The sequence below is a fragment of the Martes martes genome (assembly GCF_963455335.1).
Source record: "Martes martes genome assembly, chromosome: 12".
NCBI lineage: Eukaryota > Metazoa > Chordata > Mammalia > Carnivora > Mustelidae > Martes > Martes martes.
This window is the reverse complement of record NC_137900.1, coordinates 46,563,358-46,584,299: the sequence shown is the minus strand read 5'-3', so window position 1 is coordinate 46,584,299 and position 20,942 is coordinate 46,563,358. Positions and strand designations below refer to the sequence as shown.

Here is a 20,942-nt window from a genome sequence, read left to right as displayed (position 1 = left end):
TTGTTTTCCTTTTGCTTCATCCTTTTTTTTTTTTTTTAAATGGCTTACACCAAGGTTATTTATGGCAATGCATTTAAGGCCTATTGTGTTGAAGCATAAAAATGTTTTCTTAACTGTGCAAATAAAGGTGTTAACTGAAAATCTGATGAGATAAGCCAAGATTTTTTTAAGGGCAAGATAGGCATAGAGGGCCACCCAATCCTGCTTTTGAGAGGACGGCACCATTCACACTTCCTACCCGGTACGTGCTGATGTCTGAAGGAGGGTTGGCTTGCTGAAATGGTTGTGCTGGTCACCTAGTGTCCAAAGTAGTCACCTGTCACCTGTTGCTTGCTCAGAGCCCTCTAAGCAGAACTCCTGGCAACTGAAATAAGTCTGGGAGGAAACTGGCTTCCCTAGGTACCCAATGGATCCTTCCTCCCTCTTTCTGGAATGACTGGATTCAGCGAGCAGGAAGTCCGAAAAGAGAAGGGCAGGACATCAGGATCATCTAGGCCATAGCCTTTTCATATGCCTTCCTTAACAGATGACACCTTCCAGAGCACTGAGGGGCCTGTTAGTGGCCTGAGGGAGTTAAGGAAATGAACAATTTCCTTCCTATTCCAAGCAAGATCAGGCTTGTTAGGAAGGCTCGCTGATTAATTTCCCGTGCAGCAACAGACATGCTGCCTTCCTGGGTCCTAGAGGACCCCACTGTATCATTTCTGTTCAAGAAATGGAGCTGTCAAAGCCATCACTGCGTGTAGTTGGCTTGAGGTGGTTATTGTGTTTCCGCAAAGAGCTCCACAGAAGACTGAAGGTAAGTTAAATATAGGAGATGGGAATTCAAGTCAGTAATGTATTAAGCTTCTACCTGGTTAATGAACAGAATTATACTACCACATTGAAGTTCTGATTCCTCAGCAAATAAGAGTAAAATTCCGAGGGCTTCAAAAATACCTAGAAAGCTATTCCCATATATTTGACAGTGGAAGCAACCAGCTGAGCTCAATCTGACATTTAAATCCTAGACAAATCGAGAAATGGACTCTTAATTATAGAGAACAAACTGATGGTTACCAAAGGGGAGCTGGGTGGGAGGAATGGGTGACAGAGGTGATGGGGATGAAGGAGGGCACCTGTCGTGATGAACCCAGGGTGATCCACGGAAGTGCTGAGTTGCTATATTGTACACCTGAAACTAACAAAACACTGTAAAAAATAAAGAAAATGATAAAAAAAAAAAAGTAACTGAGGAAATCTAAGAACTAACTAACTAACTACCTAACTAACTAATGAATCCTAAATGATATTTTCATCAGTTGGAGGCAAGCATAATGGTGCCGTTGCCTCAGAAACAAATTTCCATCATTCCATCTGCCCCTTTCTAGTGCTGGAATGGGATGGTTCTTAGCCTCGTAAAAATGCAACTCAGACCAGAATCTTATTATTTTTAGAAGTCTGTCTCTTACCATAATTCCTTCTGTGTTAACTGAGTAGCAGGAATGTCTGTGGACTCCTTAGCAAGGATCCTCAAAGGCAAGTTCACCTTACTGTACTTATTTATAAGATTGTCTGTGCTTTAGTGGGTATTTACCCCCAAAGATACAGATGTAGTGAAAAGAAGGGCCATATGCTCCCCAGTGTTCATAGCAGCAATGGCCACAGTTGCCAAACTATGGAAAAAGCCAAGATGCCCTTCAACAGATGAATGGATAAAGAAGATATGGTCTACATATACAATGGAGTATTATGCCTCCATCGGAAAGGATGAACACCCAACTTTTGTATCAACATGGACGGGACTGGAGGAGATTATGCTGAGTGAAATAAGTCAAGCAGAGAGAGTCAATTATCATATGGTTTCACTTACTTGTGGAGCATAAGGAATAACATGGAGGATATTAGAAGGAAAGGAAAAGTAAATTGGGGGAATCAGAGGGGGAGACAAACCATGAGAGACTGTGGATTCTGAGAAACAAACTGAGGGTTTTGGAAGGGAAGGGGGTGCGGGGTGGGGTGAGCCTGGTGGTGGGTATTAAGGAGGGCACATATTGCATGGAGTACTAGGTGTGGTACATAAACAATGAATCTTGGAACAATGAAAAAAATAAAATTAAATTAAAAAAATAAAAATGTGGCTACAAGGAAAAAAAAAAGATTGCCCATGCTTAATCAGCTTTCCTGGGTAAAGCCCCACATGACTAAGTATCTGTTCAGGGTTAGATCTTGTTCACACTGTCCTGTTCAAAGAGGAGAGACACAAATACCTCGCTTAAAGATTCTTGCCATGGGTTGTCCAAAAAATCTGGTAAAAACATACGCCTGGATCAAGACAAACCATGGCCACTAGTGAAAAATCAATTTAGAGGGTATGACTCTCCCAAATGGGTTAGGAGATACTTTTTTATATCACAGGAAGATATTCACCACGCTGTTTCTTCCTTTGTGCCATATGAATCGAACACATCATAAATAAACCCGTCTGTTGCTAGAAAAAAACAGTCCACGTCTACAAGTATTTCTTAATAAAGCTGCAACTTTATACAATGAATTCAATATATTAAGGGCATTACCATATTGTGGCCTAATTGTGATACTCATTTCAGATATTCTTTTTAATAGGTTTTATTTATTTATTTTGATTTCTTAAAAGATTTTATTTTTTTAAAAATACTATTTATTAGAGATAGAGTGAGAGACAGAGAGCACCAGCAGGGCAGAGGGGCAGAGGAGGAAGGAGAAGCAGACTCCCTGCTGAGCAGAGAGGCCGACATGGGACTCCATCCCAGGAACCTGGGATCATGACCTGAGCCGAAGGCTGACACGTAACTGACTAAGCCACCCAGCACCTGATTTTAGGTGTTCTATGACTGATATCTGTATGTGTATCTTCTACATGGCATTTAGCTCAGGGGAACAACCGTACCAGTACATGCTTCTGTTCTATAAAGTTTTAGTTATGTCTTGGAAATTCAGTGTTTACTTTTTAATCAGAGTTTCTTTCTTTTCTTTTCTTTTTTCCTAAACACACCTTAGAGTGGTTAGTTTCCAACATATCTTTGGCCAGAGTGCTAACCAATTATTATTATTTTTTTTCATTCTGGGGTGGCCACAAGCATCCAGTATTCACTAACAGCATCTCCATATGCTAAAGACTTTAAGCTACTGGTTTTCCTATATTGTTTAACGAGACAGGCTGGCGATAATATTTTTATTTTACATCGGGGAACTAAATGATATTTACTGTTTTTACTATGGAACTCTTCCATAGTAGGCCGGAGCCAAAGTGAGAGATAATAGTTCTAGACCACGATTCAGGCTTCTCTGATTGGTTCAGAAGTGACGGCCACAGCTTCTAAACATTACCATTTAATTTAAGCAATGTGAGTCTCTTCAGTGGGGGGAAAGAAAAGACTTGCTGACAGTATATCATTTGTTCATTATACTATGGAGAGTAATTACAGGTTGCTGCATACATTTAGAAACCAGCCTATGTGGTTTAGAAAAGAAAGAATTAAGACCATGCAAAATTATGTTTTTCAAATTCAAAATTAATAAAAAAATAATGTGACATGTCGGACCTTTCCTAGGGTTCCGTGTGCTAAACATGTAAAGTGCATTAAGACGTGGAAACCATATACCTTTCATTACATTATTCTACAGCTGTCACTTATTTCGTTTTGGTATAAAAGTAATTATTGTTCTGAGCATAATAGTATACATTTCCTTTACCTGACACCAGTGCTCCAATTACAATCTACTTCAGTTCAAATTAATCATGCCAAGATGGCAATTCCATTACACCGGGAGTAAAATTTAATAATCTAATATATGGCTATCGTTTCAATGGTGAAAACTATGTGGTTAACTACTTTAGGGATTTATTAAGATTAAAGTTAAACATAATGCGTCTTAATCAGACCTTTAGCTGGAAAACACTCGTTACAAAACATGGTTGACCAGGGTCTATGTAATCCTTCTGCAGGGGCATTAAGCTCCACTTAAAACCTTCATTTTGAGAGCTATCTAATAATGGGAAAGATGTTAAATTATTGATATAAGATGTTTTGATTTAATTTCGACTTTATTATATTATTTAACATCTGTTATAATGTGATACTGTGTATAGGGTTATGCTTCAGACCAAATGACAAAATATTGTGTACAAGAGAGCAGAGTTTATTTACGTAGAATAATACATCTCATTTTAAATGTATCTAACCTAAGAATGCATATAAGGAACAATTAGCTCCAATTATACGGCATCTTTCTGTGTCTTAAACGGGATCTTAGGGGATAAAGAGCTAATCCCCATCTAAAACAAACCACTTACTTCCTCTCTAGCAGCAAGAAGGCCTGTCCAGTCGGGTACTAGCCAGAGAGAAACAAAAAGTTTCAAGCCTTCATATAGACATGCAAAGGTTGCACTGTGATCTTTAAACACTGCCTTTCCTCCAAGGTTCTGCAATGGTTAATTGCTTTTTTTTAAAGTCATTTTTCCAAAAAGTACGAAAAGGTGCTGTAGTAACTTCACAGCACAAAGTTAATTTATGTTTTGCTTATTGTCCTTTTAAGTCAGAAATGCGTTGTCAAATGTGAAACCAAGTGACTGCAAAACAAATTTCATTTCTCTACAAATGAACTTTGGTCACACCAATCTGGATTTTGAAATTCTTTTTTAATCGTCTGCTATTTTGGGTGTGATTCAGAAACACAATTCGTGGTCTGGCACACCATATCAGACTGAGATCCAAACAAGACGGATCTGAGAAAATTCTAAATTACTTTTGAATATATAGATTACACTGTTAATTTTTTATCTCTGGTGAAATTTAAACTACAGCTTGAATTTGGAAACCATTTCATATCCTACATGCTAATATACTTCCTTTGCCTGCAGACATATTTTACCAATGCTTTACCTTTTGTGAGTGGCTATATTGCAAAGCTGGGATATAAGGAATGTGAAAAGCTGCCCAGACTTTCCCATCAAATCTATGTTGCATCATCAGAGGGAGCCTGGGCCTTCTCACCTTTACCCTTTGGAAAAGAGGAGGTCAGATTTTGGAGAAGAGGGGGAGGCGCTCCCCCTTCATTTTCTTACTTCCAAACTGAAAAGTATTTAGAGAGCAAACACGCAATCAGACGTTTTGAGAAATACTCAGGAACTGATAAATCTCCAGTGGGACAGCCCTCAAGGTTCATTTCGACCCTTGGCAAGAGGATTACACCTGGTTCAAAGCCTAGAGAAGCCACATCCAGTGAGACACGACTTTCTTAAAACCAGTCAGTTTCAAAAGCAAAACATCTTGCGGTTTTTAAAACTTACGAGGGCTCTTCTGACACAGCGGCTCCTTCTTCTAGCTCTTGAGCTTGCTTGTACCACGGAAGCTTGGCCTCTACTGGAAGCTTCTCTGAGAATTAAGTGCATGCATATAAAAGAGAAGAGGTTAGAACCAATTTGGAATTTTACAGAAATTCCTTTATCTCCTCACCAGTTCCTGATTTCGCACTACCTAGAAACCATGCCGATAACCACAAGTGGTAAGTTTTTAGGTAAATTTCTGTTTCTGATGAAGGTTATATCAAGAAAAAAATTTTTTTAAATGTTTAGTAATACTAATCTACTAGTCTTTTTGCTGCCCTTTTATTATGTTGAAGAGCAAAGGGGAGTTTTTTTTTTATTATTATGAAAGTTATTAGTAACACTGACTCGACATGTATACAAAGAGTCATCAAAGCATCTCTTCACGATTTCCTGCTAAAAAGATAGAATATTTATCTTTAGAGAAGAACATGAAGTGCAATAAATTATACTGTAATACAAAAAATTCTGACTTGTTTTTCCTTTTTCTTTCTGGTGAAGTGATCTATGCCATATTGTCACAAACAAACCAGGCTGCCACTCTGAAATTCACAAAACATTGCTTTAGGTCTCTGACGCCTCCTGTACCCTCCTAAGGCTCATGGACAGCCAGAATATGAGGAATTTAGGGTCCGCGACCCATAATTTGATTGCTTCACCTCTTTATCTAGCTTTGGTCACACAATTCAGGACAAGCTTCCTAACTACTTCCTGGGAAAAAAAGAAAAAAAAAAACCAAAAAACTGTAAAGGAGAAAAAGAAAGACAGAGGTTCTAACTGCTCCTACAGAAGTAACTGCCAAGATTCCCATTTTGACATATTTATTAGGATCATTTATAGGGATATTTGCCTTTATAGTACGAGCCAGTGAAGCTCTATCACCATTTTATGACATATAATTGTAAAGATGAAAGAAATATGTCTCTCTATGCATACACCATAGAATTATATGGCATTTTAATGATGTTTAGAGAGCCACGCTCACTACTTAGTTGTGAAAATCCAGATTTCATTCTTGATAGTTAACCACAAACTGCTTCTCTTTCTCTGAAGCGGCCTGGTAAAGACAGAGCTAATAAATAATGGACTATTTAAGTTAGGGGCATCACTTCTTGTCCTCTGTGTGCAACAATCGTTTCTTGTCAGAAGACAAAGCGAGTGAGAAACATAAAACTGCTAAGGCCGGAAGGATCTGCTAACTTTTAAACACAGACGGGCCCCCTATGCATACATCGTTTTACAGGTAGCCCACGTCTCCCAACTAAGTGACTCAGTCAACCGTGCCGTATCTGCCATTTCTGTTTCAGTGAGGAAGCATTCAGCCGGCACTGTGAGGCCTGCCATTCTCTATTGTCTGTTTGAAGCGGATCCTATCAGAGGTACTGGTGTCCTCCCATAGCTGAGGATGCTGTTAATAGTCAGGAATGGAAGATGACACGTGTGGGGAACTGACTGTATTAATTAATTAATTGATTACTCAGGCAGTGAGCTAAGCATCCTGTCTGCACTATATCTCATGTAATACTCACATGATCTCTGAGGTAGTTACTATTATTAGCCCCATTTTACAGATGAGGAAACTGAGCTTCAGTTTACTGAGAAATGGAGGAATAGATATGTATTTATTACAATGAATCAGGATTTGGGGTGTTTTTGGTTTTATTTCCATCATATCATTTAGATTTCATGATGCCATTCATTCCCACCAAGGGTACCCTATAGTAAATAAAGAGGTACATGGTGGCTGATTTTCTGAGAAATGTAATGGTTGAATTAAGAAACAAAAGGGAATCATATTTAATAATAGGAGGTAGCTTATAATAAGGAGTGCTCTACTTCTGAATTGTTTGCGACTTGGGTATTTTCTATTTTCTTGACACGGTTGGCAGCAATATCAGCAAAGTAGGTCCAATCAACGTAAGTACCAGTCTGTGCAATTATAACAAACCTTGCTCACTCAGTAAAACTTCTCTAAAATTCGTTTTTTATAAACTATTTGCAGTATCTGTTAAATTCCGATTTATTCCAGATTTCCATTTCAAATTATGGTTCTGGAATCTTGTCAATTTTCAATTTAAGAAGCAACACCTTTCTGTTTCAGCCATGTGAAGTATGAGGACTCCTAATGCATTTGCTGCTTCCCAAAGTAGACACTCTCGGATTGACCCCATTATTTTTAACAGCAAGAAATGTGACTAGTAAATTACACATGTATTTCTCAAACATCTCTACAATATCTCCTTTTAAGCAGATGCAGTTGATACTTTTCAGCAACAGTCTTCAAAGAGCTTCACAGCCCAGGAGAGAATTATGTAAGTATGTAGCACGTAATAACAATTTGCAAGCAAAATGATTGGAAAGATTTTTAGGAAGAGTTAAGACCACTTAGTAGAGTCTAAGGTCCATAAAAGGGTTAATTAAGAACACTAGGGATCTTTAAAAATATCCCTGGAGTTTCAAACAGTCCCCAAAGAAGACATGTAACAACGAAAAGACCCGTAACGGAGCCCCTGTTGAGTTACCTTTGGGTTTATAGCAGGGAGTGGGTATGACGCATTCCTCTTTTATGTGGGGCTTGGTTTTGGGGCTACAACCTCCTGTGTGCATCCCACGATGGTCGATGCAGAGGACCACCCGATACCTGAGGCCCTGGCCACATGTCACCGTGCACTGGAAAGAGAATGCAAGAGAGAGGAGACTCATAGCCAAGCTTCGTTTCCTTTGCCTCGTTTCTCACCCAAGAGTCTTTTAAGGGCTGCTTTTAGATAAGGACTCCCGGTGGGTTTGTACCATTTCTTACCATTCATGGAGTCTTTGTTCTATTTGGCTATTTAGGGTGAAGGTGGCTGAAAATTCAATCACTTTCAATTTCTTAGATTAGTTCGGCAGCATTCCTTAAGCACCCCCATGTGCCGAGTCCCAAACCAAGCCGCAAAAAGAAGGAGAAAAGAAACTGTAGAGTGCGCTCACTTTTGATTACTAACACTGCATTTGACTTTATTTAGTCACTTTGTTAGCTCCCACATGGACATTAACCCTTTGTAAACTGCCATCATAGTAAATTTATACTGCAGCATGGCTGATCTGATTGATTATACTGACATGGTCAAAAATCTTTCAGGGGGTTGACTCAATGGCCAGATGTAGATGGCACCTCCAGTGCTTCTAGATGCCAGGGAGCAAGTCTAGATAGAGAGAAACGAGACAGCTCTGATCCTGCTGCCCCAAAGCCACACAGTGAAGTGAGAAGTCTTTTGCCAACTCTGTGGCTCGGGGCACAGAGTTTACCTCCTCATCTTTCTATCTCTTTTGCCGTTTCAAACCTTTTGCATTAGCAGCCAGGAAACCCTAAATAACATATTATTAAAGCTGCTGCAACAGTCTCCCTAATGTTCTAGAATATTCTGCTTTTAATTATCCTACTTCCTCCCCATTCTACTTATTTTTCCATTTCCATCTCACATTTTTTTCAATGAAAATACAGATAATTTTAATCGGAATCTACTCTTTACCCTTTTTGGATAAGAAATAAAACCCAAAACCCAACTGTGGTCTACTGAGCTCTATCATCAGAGCAGCTTCTAGACATTGCGGATCAGTCATTTGGCCTCACTGAATCTTGACAGACCCTGGCCTCTCTTTGCCACTTGAGGGAACATTATGAGAGACAGGGGCTTCTTGGAGTAACTTGAAGAAGTTATGTATATTTACATGTTTACACCTGGCTATGCTGGGTTTGGGGCATGCCTATGTCAGGAGCTAAACTGGACAGCTTCTGGACACCTCGAGAGCAGTGGGGAGCTGCCCAGGGTAGCTGGTGGGGTCATGGCGATGAGAGGGAAGAGTGGACTTACTCTCCTAATGAACAAAGAAAGAGGGCACAGTTACCGGAGACCACTCCTGTGCCAGCCATTTAGGACAGTCAAAAATGTTGCAGGGCTGCACGATGGGCATCTTAGGGGTGTACATGCATTTCCACTCTTCCACTGAGGTGACATGCCCCTGGATGTCCTCCTCCACACAGGAAACTGCCCGGCTCTGGATGCCCCCCCCACACGAGGAGGAGCACGCGGTCCACGGGGTGGCCTCCCACCTACAGAAGCAAGGGGAGTCATCAGGGCGGACATGCACATTGCCAAACCTCCTCAGTGACCTTTCCGACCAACCCCGTTCCCAGTGCCTATTGGGGCAATCAGGTTCTGAGAGGCTACGGTCCAGAGATCGGAAAGCCATCTAATGCCTAATAGTGGACGAGGGAGAGCGAAGGATTCAGTGTCGGCAAAAGTGCTCTGGAAACCTCGAAGCTCTGTGCCAAGTGGAAGAAATTACTCTTTTGAGAGCTGTCCACAGGCCAACCTGGGCTGTCTACTCAAAAGAGGGCTATTCGGTCCCTCTCCTTATAGTTTGAATATATATTCTGTGTATCATATTTATATTATTTCATATTTTATAAATATATCCTGTATCTATGTTATATATAATATTTAAAATATTTACATATTTAAAATAGATATAATATATAATATAGATACTTAATATTAGTATTTATAATATTAAAATATAAAAAATATATGTTTACTAAATGTCACTCAATATCTTTGTCAAGATTACAACTGGTTACTCAGTTAACACTAACAGTTTGCACCTGGGCTGTTATTTTCTATTTTCAATGCATTGCTTTATCAGTTAGCTTCTGGATACTTTTACATTGAGAAGCTCATGAATGGTCAAGGCAAACCAAACATTCATTCCCTCTCCCTTGTTTCTACAATCATCAGCTTTGGGACTATATGGATTCAGCACAATTCTGATGTTGAAACTAGCCCATCATTACACTAACAAGCAAAAGTAATAATGTGAGGTATTATCTTCTCATTCCCTAACTGTTGAGGGATACTGGCAGTTAGCATTCCCCGGAACAAAGAACTGTGGGAATTGTGAAGAAAGTTTGGTTTGGATTGGAAGGCTGATGGCATTGGAATATAAAGATACAGTTACCTGAGGGAGAAGATTATAATATTATCAATAACATTTATGAGAATTTCATTGATTATTTTAGATCTCTACACAGCTCTGAAGCATTTGGGACCAGAAGCTGACAGATATTTTTGCTGGATTCTTTTCTCTCCTCCTGCAGATTTAGAGAATACAGAATTTTTAAAAATAGAAATACTGAGACTGAGCCGGTCTTTCCTGCATATGTTCTGCTTGTGGCTGAGGATTGCTAAGGAACTTCAAGATTTCTCTTAGAATTAGGAGGCATATAATTTTAATGAGAGAAGCAAAAAGTCACCAAGTCGATCTACTTGGAAAGTTAAATGTAAAAATATTGCACAGGCATACCATGGAGATATCAATTATCCTTTAAGTAAGATTTCATGTATATTGGGAACCTGACTTCTCTTTTGCATGAGCGTGGATATGGTGTGTTTCCCAGTTAACAGAAGATTTTACTCCACATTTTCTCTGCACCGTTTGAGTCTAGGCAACAACTGTTACCTCTATTGCCAACAGCCTCAACGTGCTGCCAAGTACTATATTTTCCTATGCATATTTCCCCAGGAGAGACAAAAGAAAATGCTATTATGGGGAAACTGAGGCCCTCTGTTTAGCCCTTAAGAGACTTTATGAGCCCTTTCAAGAGAATGAAGCAGCTCTGTAGAGGGTGTCTCTTGAAAAGGCTAAGACCGATTCTCATTTATCTCCATGTAAATCTCTGGAGAGCTTCCCTCTGTATATGGATGACAGGTCTGATTCAGAATGATATATAAGTACATAATCACATTAGATTTGATCTGACAGTGAAGTGGGAATATGTTTTTGAATGCACATTTAATCTCTTAGAACATTAAGATGCCATAAAAAAAAAAAAAGCACACTTTCTAATTGGTACTCAAATGTCCCTGAACTTGACCCTTCTAAAGAGACAGTGATTAATTTCTGTCTCAACATTTGGACCCGACCCATAGTGTGATTTCACAAACAGGAATAAGTATCCTTTTCAGTGTCAGCGATCACAGAAAGACAAATGATGCTAATATTATTCTGAGAATTTATAATATGGGTCCATCATACACATACTTCAATATGTGAAAAATTATTGTGTGAATCTTGCCATAATAATAGGGTTATGAGGAATTTCAAGGCAAAACATATATGAGTGCTTTAAAGAAAGTATAATAAAAGCTGAGAAAAGGCATCAGTTAGAATATCTTAAAACAGGGACCAGGTAAGTGCTTGGCTGGGGGTGGAATAAAAGCACATATCCAAGATCCCTGCCCTGGAAGAATAAAAAATGGGTTCATATATCACATATTTTAATTCTGATGGCTTTAAATTTTTTAAACACATAGTATGTTTAAGAAATTCTCAAAACTAAGAGTGATATGGAAAATTTGTGTATGTTAATTATGATTTAATAAGATTCCATTCTCCTATTATGTTCAGGTATATATCTCAGGTATATGACTGAAAGCAAGAAAAAAATCTAAAATTTCATTAACTTTGCTTTGTTATCTATACTTGTGGTCTAAAACCCATTTAAATAATCAATATGGAAAGCCTTCTGCCTTGATTAGAAGGTAGCTGCCATCTGAGAATCATTTTTGAGCCTCAGTTTTTAACTCTGGGTCATTTTGGAGATTCAATTCTTCTTGTAGAAACATATTTGTAGAAATTGCTTCCATTTACTAAGATTTTATCAATTAAGCAGAACTTTAGCAGAATCTAACTTTAGAATTAGCTCAGTACCAGAAGTGCAAGGAGTAGGAAATACAGTCTGTTTATTTGCGATTGTCCTTTTCCATTGTGATGCACGGACAGGCCAATGTGCACACAGGAGAACATTAAGGAGGCCCATTTCAATCTATCATTGAGAATACTGGGCTTCTGATATTTGGGGGAAATCAGAACCTATCAGAAATGAAGTTTAACCTAAGACAGGCATTAGTCGTTTGGGAGAAATACAAACAAGAGAGATCACAGATACGAAAGAAACTTAGGGATGCTATTATAAGACAAACATAAATTCAACATTGCTCACCCCTGACACCCAACTTTGCTTTTATGATAAAATATATGGCCTTCCCACAAACAGATATGTGTCCTGTGGATACTTATTTTACAGATACAGAAACTGAAATCAAATGAAATCTTGGTTCAGTTAAATTCATCTTCTTATATTTTCATTCCATTTCTTTTTTCAAGAAGCATTAACTATAGAAGTTTGGCTCTGGATCAAGCCAGCGAAATAATCTACAAGCATTCTAAAGTCATTGATCATCTTTATCAATATAGTCATAGAAAAGTGGAAAGGAGCTAGCTAATAGTGGAAAAACTTAAAAAGAAAAAGATTCAATGCCCTTCTCTACATGCTACCGTTAAGATGGTGCAAAGTGGGTTCTGTACCAGTCACTGGAAATATTTAAGTAGAGGCTGGATGACAGCTTGCACTGGGGTACATGTATTATCTAAATCTCTGTGTGCATACCCATGTGGTATGCACTAAATACACATATGGATATTTGTGCAAATACACTCATTTATAAATGTAGGGCATATGAACGTGATCGCTGGGAAGGAGTAGGACAGGGAAGCCTCTCTGGGGAGCTGAGCTCAATGACCTCATGAGCCCCTGTTTGGACTCCATTTCATGAAGCATTTGGAAATTTTCAATCAAATTTTTTTTTTTTTTTTTTTTTTTTAGTTCAGAATAAAGTTATTTTCTAGGCTTGGTTTGGTTTGAGATTCAGGAAACTACCATGGATTATTCACACTATTTGTGATCTGATAGAAACTCTGAGTTCTAAAGAGGAGCTGATGCCCTCGAGTCCAAGTGAGCAAGAGGATAGAGCAAAGGCATCTCCCAGCACAGGGGTTCCGTCAAAGCCTGATTCTAATTTCTCTTGTCTGGGGACCTGTTTCCAGTGTGGCAGATCACACACTCAAGAACTGGCGTATTTTTGAGCCTCTCCAGTTTTCGTATGAATATATTAATAAAGAGAACAAGGTCTCTTACAATTTCCTCAGGCACTTTTTTTTTTCCTAGTTGAAAAAAGGCCTGTCCTTTAAAAAAGCAGCACAACACATGGAATTGGGTATTTTGAGAAAAAAATGTCTCCCAAATGTTCTGAACAATAAGGATGGGAAAACATTGCCTTTTGGTACACAATTATAATTTCTCTGCAACACAAAGAAGATATTTAAAGCCCCTAGGCAGAATAATACCACATCTGGAATCCCACATTTGCGGTTCTATGATAATGCCTCCGGCAGTGTTTGCTTAACAGTTAGCAACAGGGCTTTAATGCCTAGGGCCCTACTGCAGAGAAACAGAAGAGGACAAACGGAGTGAACGAAAGACACAACATAACCCGTACACTGTATCTAATCAGAGTCAATGACTGTGTCCACTTCACTGTAATAGGATCCTATCTTAAAACGGCTTTTGAACGACCAGCTTAGAGTTCGAACAGAAGCAGAGCTCAGGATGGGTTGCAAAATATGCTATCTACCAGCTTACTTTTACAGGAAAACACACAGTCTACAGCTACATAGATACATAAAAGAAGCAGAAGGCTGATTTACTAATTCTAGCATCAGGATGGTTGATTTACGTACCGAGGAAGGGGATGGTAGAGGTCATAAGGCATGATCTGCTTGTATCCGTCACTGTTAGGAACAATAATGCCAACCCTCTGAGTAGAAGGTACACACAATAAAATAAACACTAAATGATTACATTATACAAATTTTGTTAGACAAATGCAAAACAACATTAATAATCGTCTCTGAAAACAACACTACAACAGTTCAGTATCTTTAAACTCGCAGATGTGTGAGGATAGGGCAAGTTCAAGGGCACCGTTTACTATAATTAGTTCTCTGATTCAAGCAGGAAATACCACTGGAAAGGGTGGTGGCGAGAAAACTTGGCACCTCATCATTAACTATGACACAATAAGCTTGTAAATGTTCTTTAATCCCCCCAATTATACATCCTATGAGGTCATTATTATCATCATTATTCATGTTACTTCCAGATGCTCCACAAGCAATTACAGTTACTGTCTCACTCCTGATGAAAGAGAGAGCTCTGTGTACGAGTATGTACCTGGGGATCGCCAAAACTCGGGAATGTGCCTGAGCAAATACGTTACTTCCCTTGGCATATCTCAAGATTTTAGTAAATATCTGGAAGCAGTCACTGGGTTATTGTTATGAAGGGAGAGAGAACGAGCGAATATAGTAGGCAACTAGCAACCAAAGCAAGTTTCCTACCAAGATAAAGGCAGAACACTTAAAGTGGATAAAAAATATGAAAAATCGTTTTTGTGGTCTATAAAAATGGGATATAATGTTAGCCACTATTACAGTGCTGGTTGTGATGGTCGTGACCGTTGCTGGTCTATCTGGTGCCCTGGGAAACATGTGAGATTCAGAGACAGTCTAAAGGAGCCATGAGAAATGACTTTATAGGGTGTATGGCTAATGGATTCACAAGAAATTATATTATAGGCTGTGTGGAAGTCCCCAGAGGCCTTATGGACTCTACATTAAACTGCCTCACTGATTTCATCTAAAGCTTCTAATTGGCAAGATTTTCTTGCAGCGTCCCCTGGCTTGTGGAAGATTTATGATGAATTGGTCTCAGATAAAAGGGCTAGTATAATAGACCCTCCGTCAAGAGTGGGAGACAGAGAGAGCTCAACACACAGCTGTCACTGTGGTACAGAACAGGGTAGGGCATGAGCAGAAGAGACATATTTTGCAACTGACGACTGATAGGAAGTCCCTCTCTTGAATAATGAAGGAACTCACATAGCCTCTATGTATCCCTGGGGGAGAAAGATAGGTATATATTTATATATCCACATTTGATATAAATGTGGATGTTTTTATTTAAATGAATAAACTAAGGCTTCAATTTTAATTTCATTATCTGATATAGGATGACAGAATATATTCTTTTTATTTTTTAATTTTTTTAAATTAATTTTTTATTAACATATAATGTATTATTAGCCCCAGGGGTACAGGTCTGTGAATTGCCAAGTTTATACACTTCACAGCACTCACCACAGCACATACCCTCCCCAATGTCCATAACTGAACCACCCTCTCCCTAGCCCCCTCCCCCCAGCAACCCTCAGTTTGTTTTGTGACATTAAGAGTCTCTTATGTTTGTCTTCCTCCCAATCCCATCTTGTTTCATTTTTTCCTTCCCTACCCCCAAATCCCCCCACTATGCCTCTCAAATTCTTCATATCAGGGAGATCATATGATAATTGTCTTTCTCTAATTGACTTATTTTGCTCAGCATAATACCCTCTAGTTCCATATACATCATTGCAAATGGCAAGATTTCATTTCTTTTGATGGCTGTGTATTCTTTTTTGATGGCTAGCAAATCTTAGCTTTTGGGTAAAATGGGTGAGCTCGGCTGGATCAGTTAAAAACAGCACTGACTTGAGATCATCATAAATAGGAGGGAGTGATAAAGAGGGTACTTTCTGAAGAAATGACTGAAAGGTACGAGGCTACATGAGAGAAATTAAATTTAAAGGACAAGGGGAAACAAAGCTATGAAAAATAGATATGTATTCCCAGGAGAGATAACCACTGGCATATCAATTTACTTGTTTATCTTACATGACTGAATTTTCTATATTTATCTGTATGATTAAAGTTTTTGTACTTATTTGCAAGGCTAGATTTTCATTGCGTATGGATGGGCATCTCCATAAAGTAACAATATTCATGAAACTTGATGCTGCCTTTTGAGTAAAGTCAAAATCCCTCAACTCTAACAGAAAAATGGAATGGAACCTAACATTGAACTTTTCTCCCTGTTTTTCCAAGTTAGAGAAAGTTCCTCTTCTTTCCTGCCTTCTCCTGACAGAAAAATTGAATGTGAAAGACTGATGGTATTTTTTATTATAATCATGTGCTCTCTTTCCAATAATTCTTTTTAAAAAAGATTTTATTTATTTATTTGATAGAGAGAGAGATATCTCAAGTAGGCAGAGAGGCAGGCAGAGAGAAGGGGGGAAGCAGGCTCCCCTCTGAGCAGAGAGCCTGATGCGGGGCTCGATCCTGGGACTGTGAGATCATGACCTGAGCCGAAGGCAGAGGCTTAACCCGCTGAGCTGCCCAGGCGCCCATCCAATAATTCTTATGTCTAGTAATTAAGGGAATTTTCTTTTTAAAGGAGCTATATTTTTTAAAGAATTCCAACCTTCCAAAGTTCTTCTAATAACTTTGGATATACATCTAATAGAAGTTAATTAAGAAATCATCAAATTGACTTAGCTATTATATTTGAGCTAACCCAAGCATTTTTACTCACGCCAACACCACCTTCTAAATGCAAAATGCAGTTTGTTGTCTTCTCTTCTGAAAAATTTTACAGCTATGATTTGTTATCCTCAATATCAGAATGAACGCTGCAGATCTCTGCCAACTGATTTATCAGCTGATGATATTTAAAATGGAGTCAGTGGCATTGAAGAAAACAGTCTAGAGGAGAAGGAGAATAAAAGGGGGCATATACAGAATTCAAGATGTTGGGCTTTGCTTTGGACTGATTTAGAAATTGTGTTTTTGTTTGCACAAGGACCTCTAAACCTGGGTTCAGCAAAACGATAGCTGTATTTGTCTTTCTATGGCATGGGTCATGGTGAAGACTCATAAAATCATTCTGGGGCACCTGTGAAAACAGAAAGATATCAAAACAATGGTGCTCTGTCCAGTCTCGTTAATGTATGCTCATGTGCATGGGCTCTGCTCTCTCTAGGGGTTCATGCTATGGCCTTGGCCTTTCACCACACTGTCACAGAAGGGTAGGCACTGTGGCCCCAATGTAACTTCCTACTGCTTACCTTTAAGACACTTGGTCTTTTTCTCAGGCAAAATGTACATATTGAAGAATGATGAAAAGGATGCCATTCAGGGACCTTAAGAAGCTCTCCCCATGTTCAGGGCTTGATGTATGTGTGTGTGTGTGTGTGTGTGTGTGTGTGTGTGTGTTGTATGTGTGCATGTGCAGGCATTCAGACATGATAGGTGGGAAGTCATGGAGGAGGCAAAAACAATTTTAAAAAATGATCACAAGAGAAGATGTAAGAAACAGTTGGTTTTGGGCAACACCATATATTCTTCATTGCTTTAACTATCATGATCACGCATGCACTTCTTACACTGGGCAGCGACCTGACTCCATTAGACTCTCCAACATCAGAGATTATGGTGGGAAAATGAGAAGATGAGTTTGAGGTCATTCTCCACTCAAAGGGTGTCAGTAGAATAAAACCAGGGTACCTCATCCTGTCAAGGCACACAACTTGTTGAACTGTCCAATGATGGGAGAATGCTTCCATGTTGACAGACTCATGTAATGGAATATTATGCAGTCATAAACATGAAGCCTTTTGAACTATTTTTAATGACATAGAATATGTTCAAATGTCACGGCAACTGAAGAAAATTCAATGCAAAGTAGAACCTACCATGTGAACCACAATATTAAGAAAATTCATGTGTTCATAAATCTATATAATCACTTTCATAGTTCATATATGTGTCTATATGTGTGTAAATAACATATATACTCTTTATATGTATTTACACATACATATGTCACAGAACTATATTAGGAAAAGATAAAAACAGTTGTTAGTTCCTGGTGTTTGCCTTTGTATTTTTACATTTTTCTGTTTTCCCAGTTTTCTATAATGTATAGTCACAAGAATTAAAATATTTAAGCAAGACAAAATACAACTTTGAGAAAGTATAAGGCAGGAACATTTAAAAATATGATATAAATGGGTGAAATGAGACCATCACCTCAAATTCCAAGTGTCACTTAAAGATTATCGAGTCTGTTTTGAAATCATCTCAGAAGCTATTTTAGAACAATATCCTTGACTTTAAATGGCTTCAAAATCAATCCACATTCAGGCTCACACTATTTAGCACTATTTCTAATTTCACTAATTTCACACTATTTCACACTATTTCTCTCTCCAAGAAAAATGGAACTATCTCTATGAGAGCCTAATTTGTGGGGTTCTGGGTTCTTTCTATAATGGAAGTGAAACATAAAAAGTCCTTTTGGTGTTAAATGTCCCTTTCTGAGACTCTCTGATGACCTCTTCTTCTCCTGAGCTGCAGACTTCCGGACAGCTGGATACGCTCTACCTTTGTCAAGCTCAACGTGTCCAGATAGTTCATTATCTTCCCCCGTGATCATGGTTCGAGTTCAGACACTACCATCTTCCCACCCACCCAGGCTAGACTCTACAGAATGTCTTTGGTTGCTTCGCCTTCCTGTGCTTCCTACTGGAACTCAGCTCTGCCAGTTGGGAAGTCTGGCCAAGGACATCTCCTTGTGACACAAGTTTGGGGCCTTTTGCAGTGGTCAGCTAACAGATTTCTGCCTGCAGGCACTGTCTGCTTCAACCCAGCCTGCTCACTGCTGTCATAGAAACCAGTATTTTATTTCCCAGCTCAAAAATCTTAAGTGGCTCCATGATACCCAGGGAAATTTCTTAGCCAAGGTCTATCTCTTCTAAAGCCTGTCTTTAATTTCCCTCTCAACATCTGGCCAGAAATTCACTCTTCCTCTTCCAAACACCCACTGCACTAACTCCGCTCGTCACTTTTAAGTATCTACTAGTCCTAATTATGTATAACTTTCCTTTAGTTTAATATCATGGGGGAGAATCCATATCGGTTCTCTAGTGGATCTCTTAACACCATGCCCTGGGCAGAGGTAATTAGTGCATATTCACTCAAAGAAGTCATGCTGTTGGTATGCAGACACAGAGTCACGCAGTACCATCCAGAAGTAAAGCAAAGAAACAGAACCAGGTCGAAGAAACTCCCCAACCGTCACTCACTGGGCACATTTTTAGTCTCATTCCTTGCCTTCCTCTAGCTCTGCCATCTGTGCAAGAGGGATAAACAGTTTTGGGGGTGGGGGTTGGCAGTTAAGGAAGGCTGCTCTGGTAGCAGAGGTGATTGGGGGATTTGGGGAGGAGAGAGGACAGCTTAAGGACACCTGTGCTTCTAGCTTGCTTGGCTTAACTCCGCATCTCTTCCACTGGGTATCTCCCAGACACAGCCATGACAGCTTGAAAAGCTCTCCTCATTCCTGTCTCATGTGTCTTTCAGGAATCATGATGCTCTGTCACTCTACAACTCTCTCTGGGCAGTGTTGGGGCCCAGTCCCTGGTTGATTCTGCTTTGCCTTTGCCTTGGTAGCAAGCATCGAATCTGTACCAGTTAGGCACTCCTCTAAAAAAATGAATGACATTGTGGGTGGTGGAGGCAGCAATGGCACAGAAGAGAGTATTTTACCTTTTCTTGACAACTCTGGGGCAACAGAAACCCATCTCTTCCTAAGCAACAGTTTAGGATGGGGCAGGAGAGAAGTGACCAAAAATTGGAAAAGACATAAGCGTTCATGTTTTCTTGGGTTGTAGAGCACAAAGGATCATGGTATCATAAGGAAAAGGACCCCTGAGGAGCTGGGAAATGGACAGTCAGTCCTCCTCTCTGTCACTCTCTGTGATCTTGAGGGCCTTACATTTGAACTTCTGCCACAGCTAAGGACTGGATGAAATCAGGAGTTTTAAGAGGAAGTAGCAGCGGGGGCTCAGAAACCCATCTCATGGAGCTCTAGCTCACCTCTCCTCTTTCTAGTGGCTTCTGGAGGCAGAACTTGCAGCTCTGTGGACCACAAATTGAAAACTACTGAACTAGGTGACCATCTCAAAATCTTTCCTACTCTAATAGTTGGTGACTTCTTAACACACCATGGGCCTCCCTAAGCAAGATGGGATCCAGCAAATGAGAAAATATTCCGTAAAGAGGTCACAATCTTATTTTAAACCATTGTACCTACTAGGCAACATTTATTTATCTTTTGGAACCAGACCAAAAGAACCCTGTCCATCATCCAGGCTTTGAAAACATTTTTAAGGCACATATTCATTTTTCTGCAGTAAAACCCACTGGGGAGTTTCTGATCATTTGACCCCCTATATTAAGATTTCCTCACATTGCTATTTCTGTGGTTCATATTCTTGGTATTAATGAATGCAATTTCTGAACTGCTTTTAAGTAAGTGGGACTAATATTTCTTTGGTGTTTGTTTATCTCTTCCTCTACTTCCTCAAGTGATTGGTCACCTTTTGGATGGAGTAAATATCGGTATTTATGCTTATATAAAAGAGGCTTGTCTAACCTGGGTGTGTAGTCTTTTCAAAGACCCAGAGGACCGAACTTCACATAGACATGCCAAGTTGTCAGTACTGTACTGGTTGTGGGGGTCTATGTTGGGCTTAAACCGGATATTATGGGGTGCTAAAGGCATCATGAAGAATAAGATATCAGTAGCATGAATCGGGTCACCAGACCGGAGTTTCCATTCTAGAGGAGGTTAAGTCTGGAACTGGAAGCACTTAGATTTACAACACAGCTTTCTTTTGCACAATCTAACCTGGGGGCAGATCCCTCAACCTCTTTAGCCTTCAGTTTGTTTATCTGGAAATACAGATAATAATCTCTGTTTTGCTAACCTCCCAGGGATTGT

General features: G+C 39.3%; 1 protein-coding gene across 2 annotated transcripts in view; it reads right to left on the bottom strand.

Annotated features, from left to right (window-relative positions):
• Nucleotides 1–20,942, bottom strand: part of ADAMTSL1 (ADAMTS like 1) — a gene marked incomplete at its 3' end in the record, with an annotated part of 404,822 nt that overhangs the window by 216,333 nt on the left and 167,547 nt on the right. The window contains exons 10-13 of one of the 2 annotated variants that reach the window (XM_080819725.1): nt 13,967–14,017; nt 9,236–9,440; nt 7,870–8,017; nt 5,312–5,396 (exon numbers count right to left, since the gene is read on the bottom strand). In XM_080819725.1, the coding sequence (XP_080675851.1) occupies nt 5,312–5,396; nt 7,870–8,017; nt 9,236–9,440; nt 13,967–14,017 (489 nt within the window). The remainder of the gene's footprint in view (nt 1–5,311; nt 5,397–7,869; nt 8,018–9,235; nt 9,441–13,966; nt 14,018–20,942) is intronic. The other variant, XM_080819726.1, reaches the window with a different exon arrangement.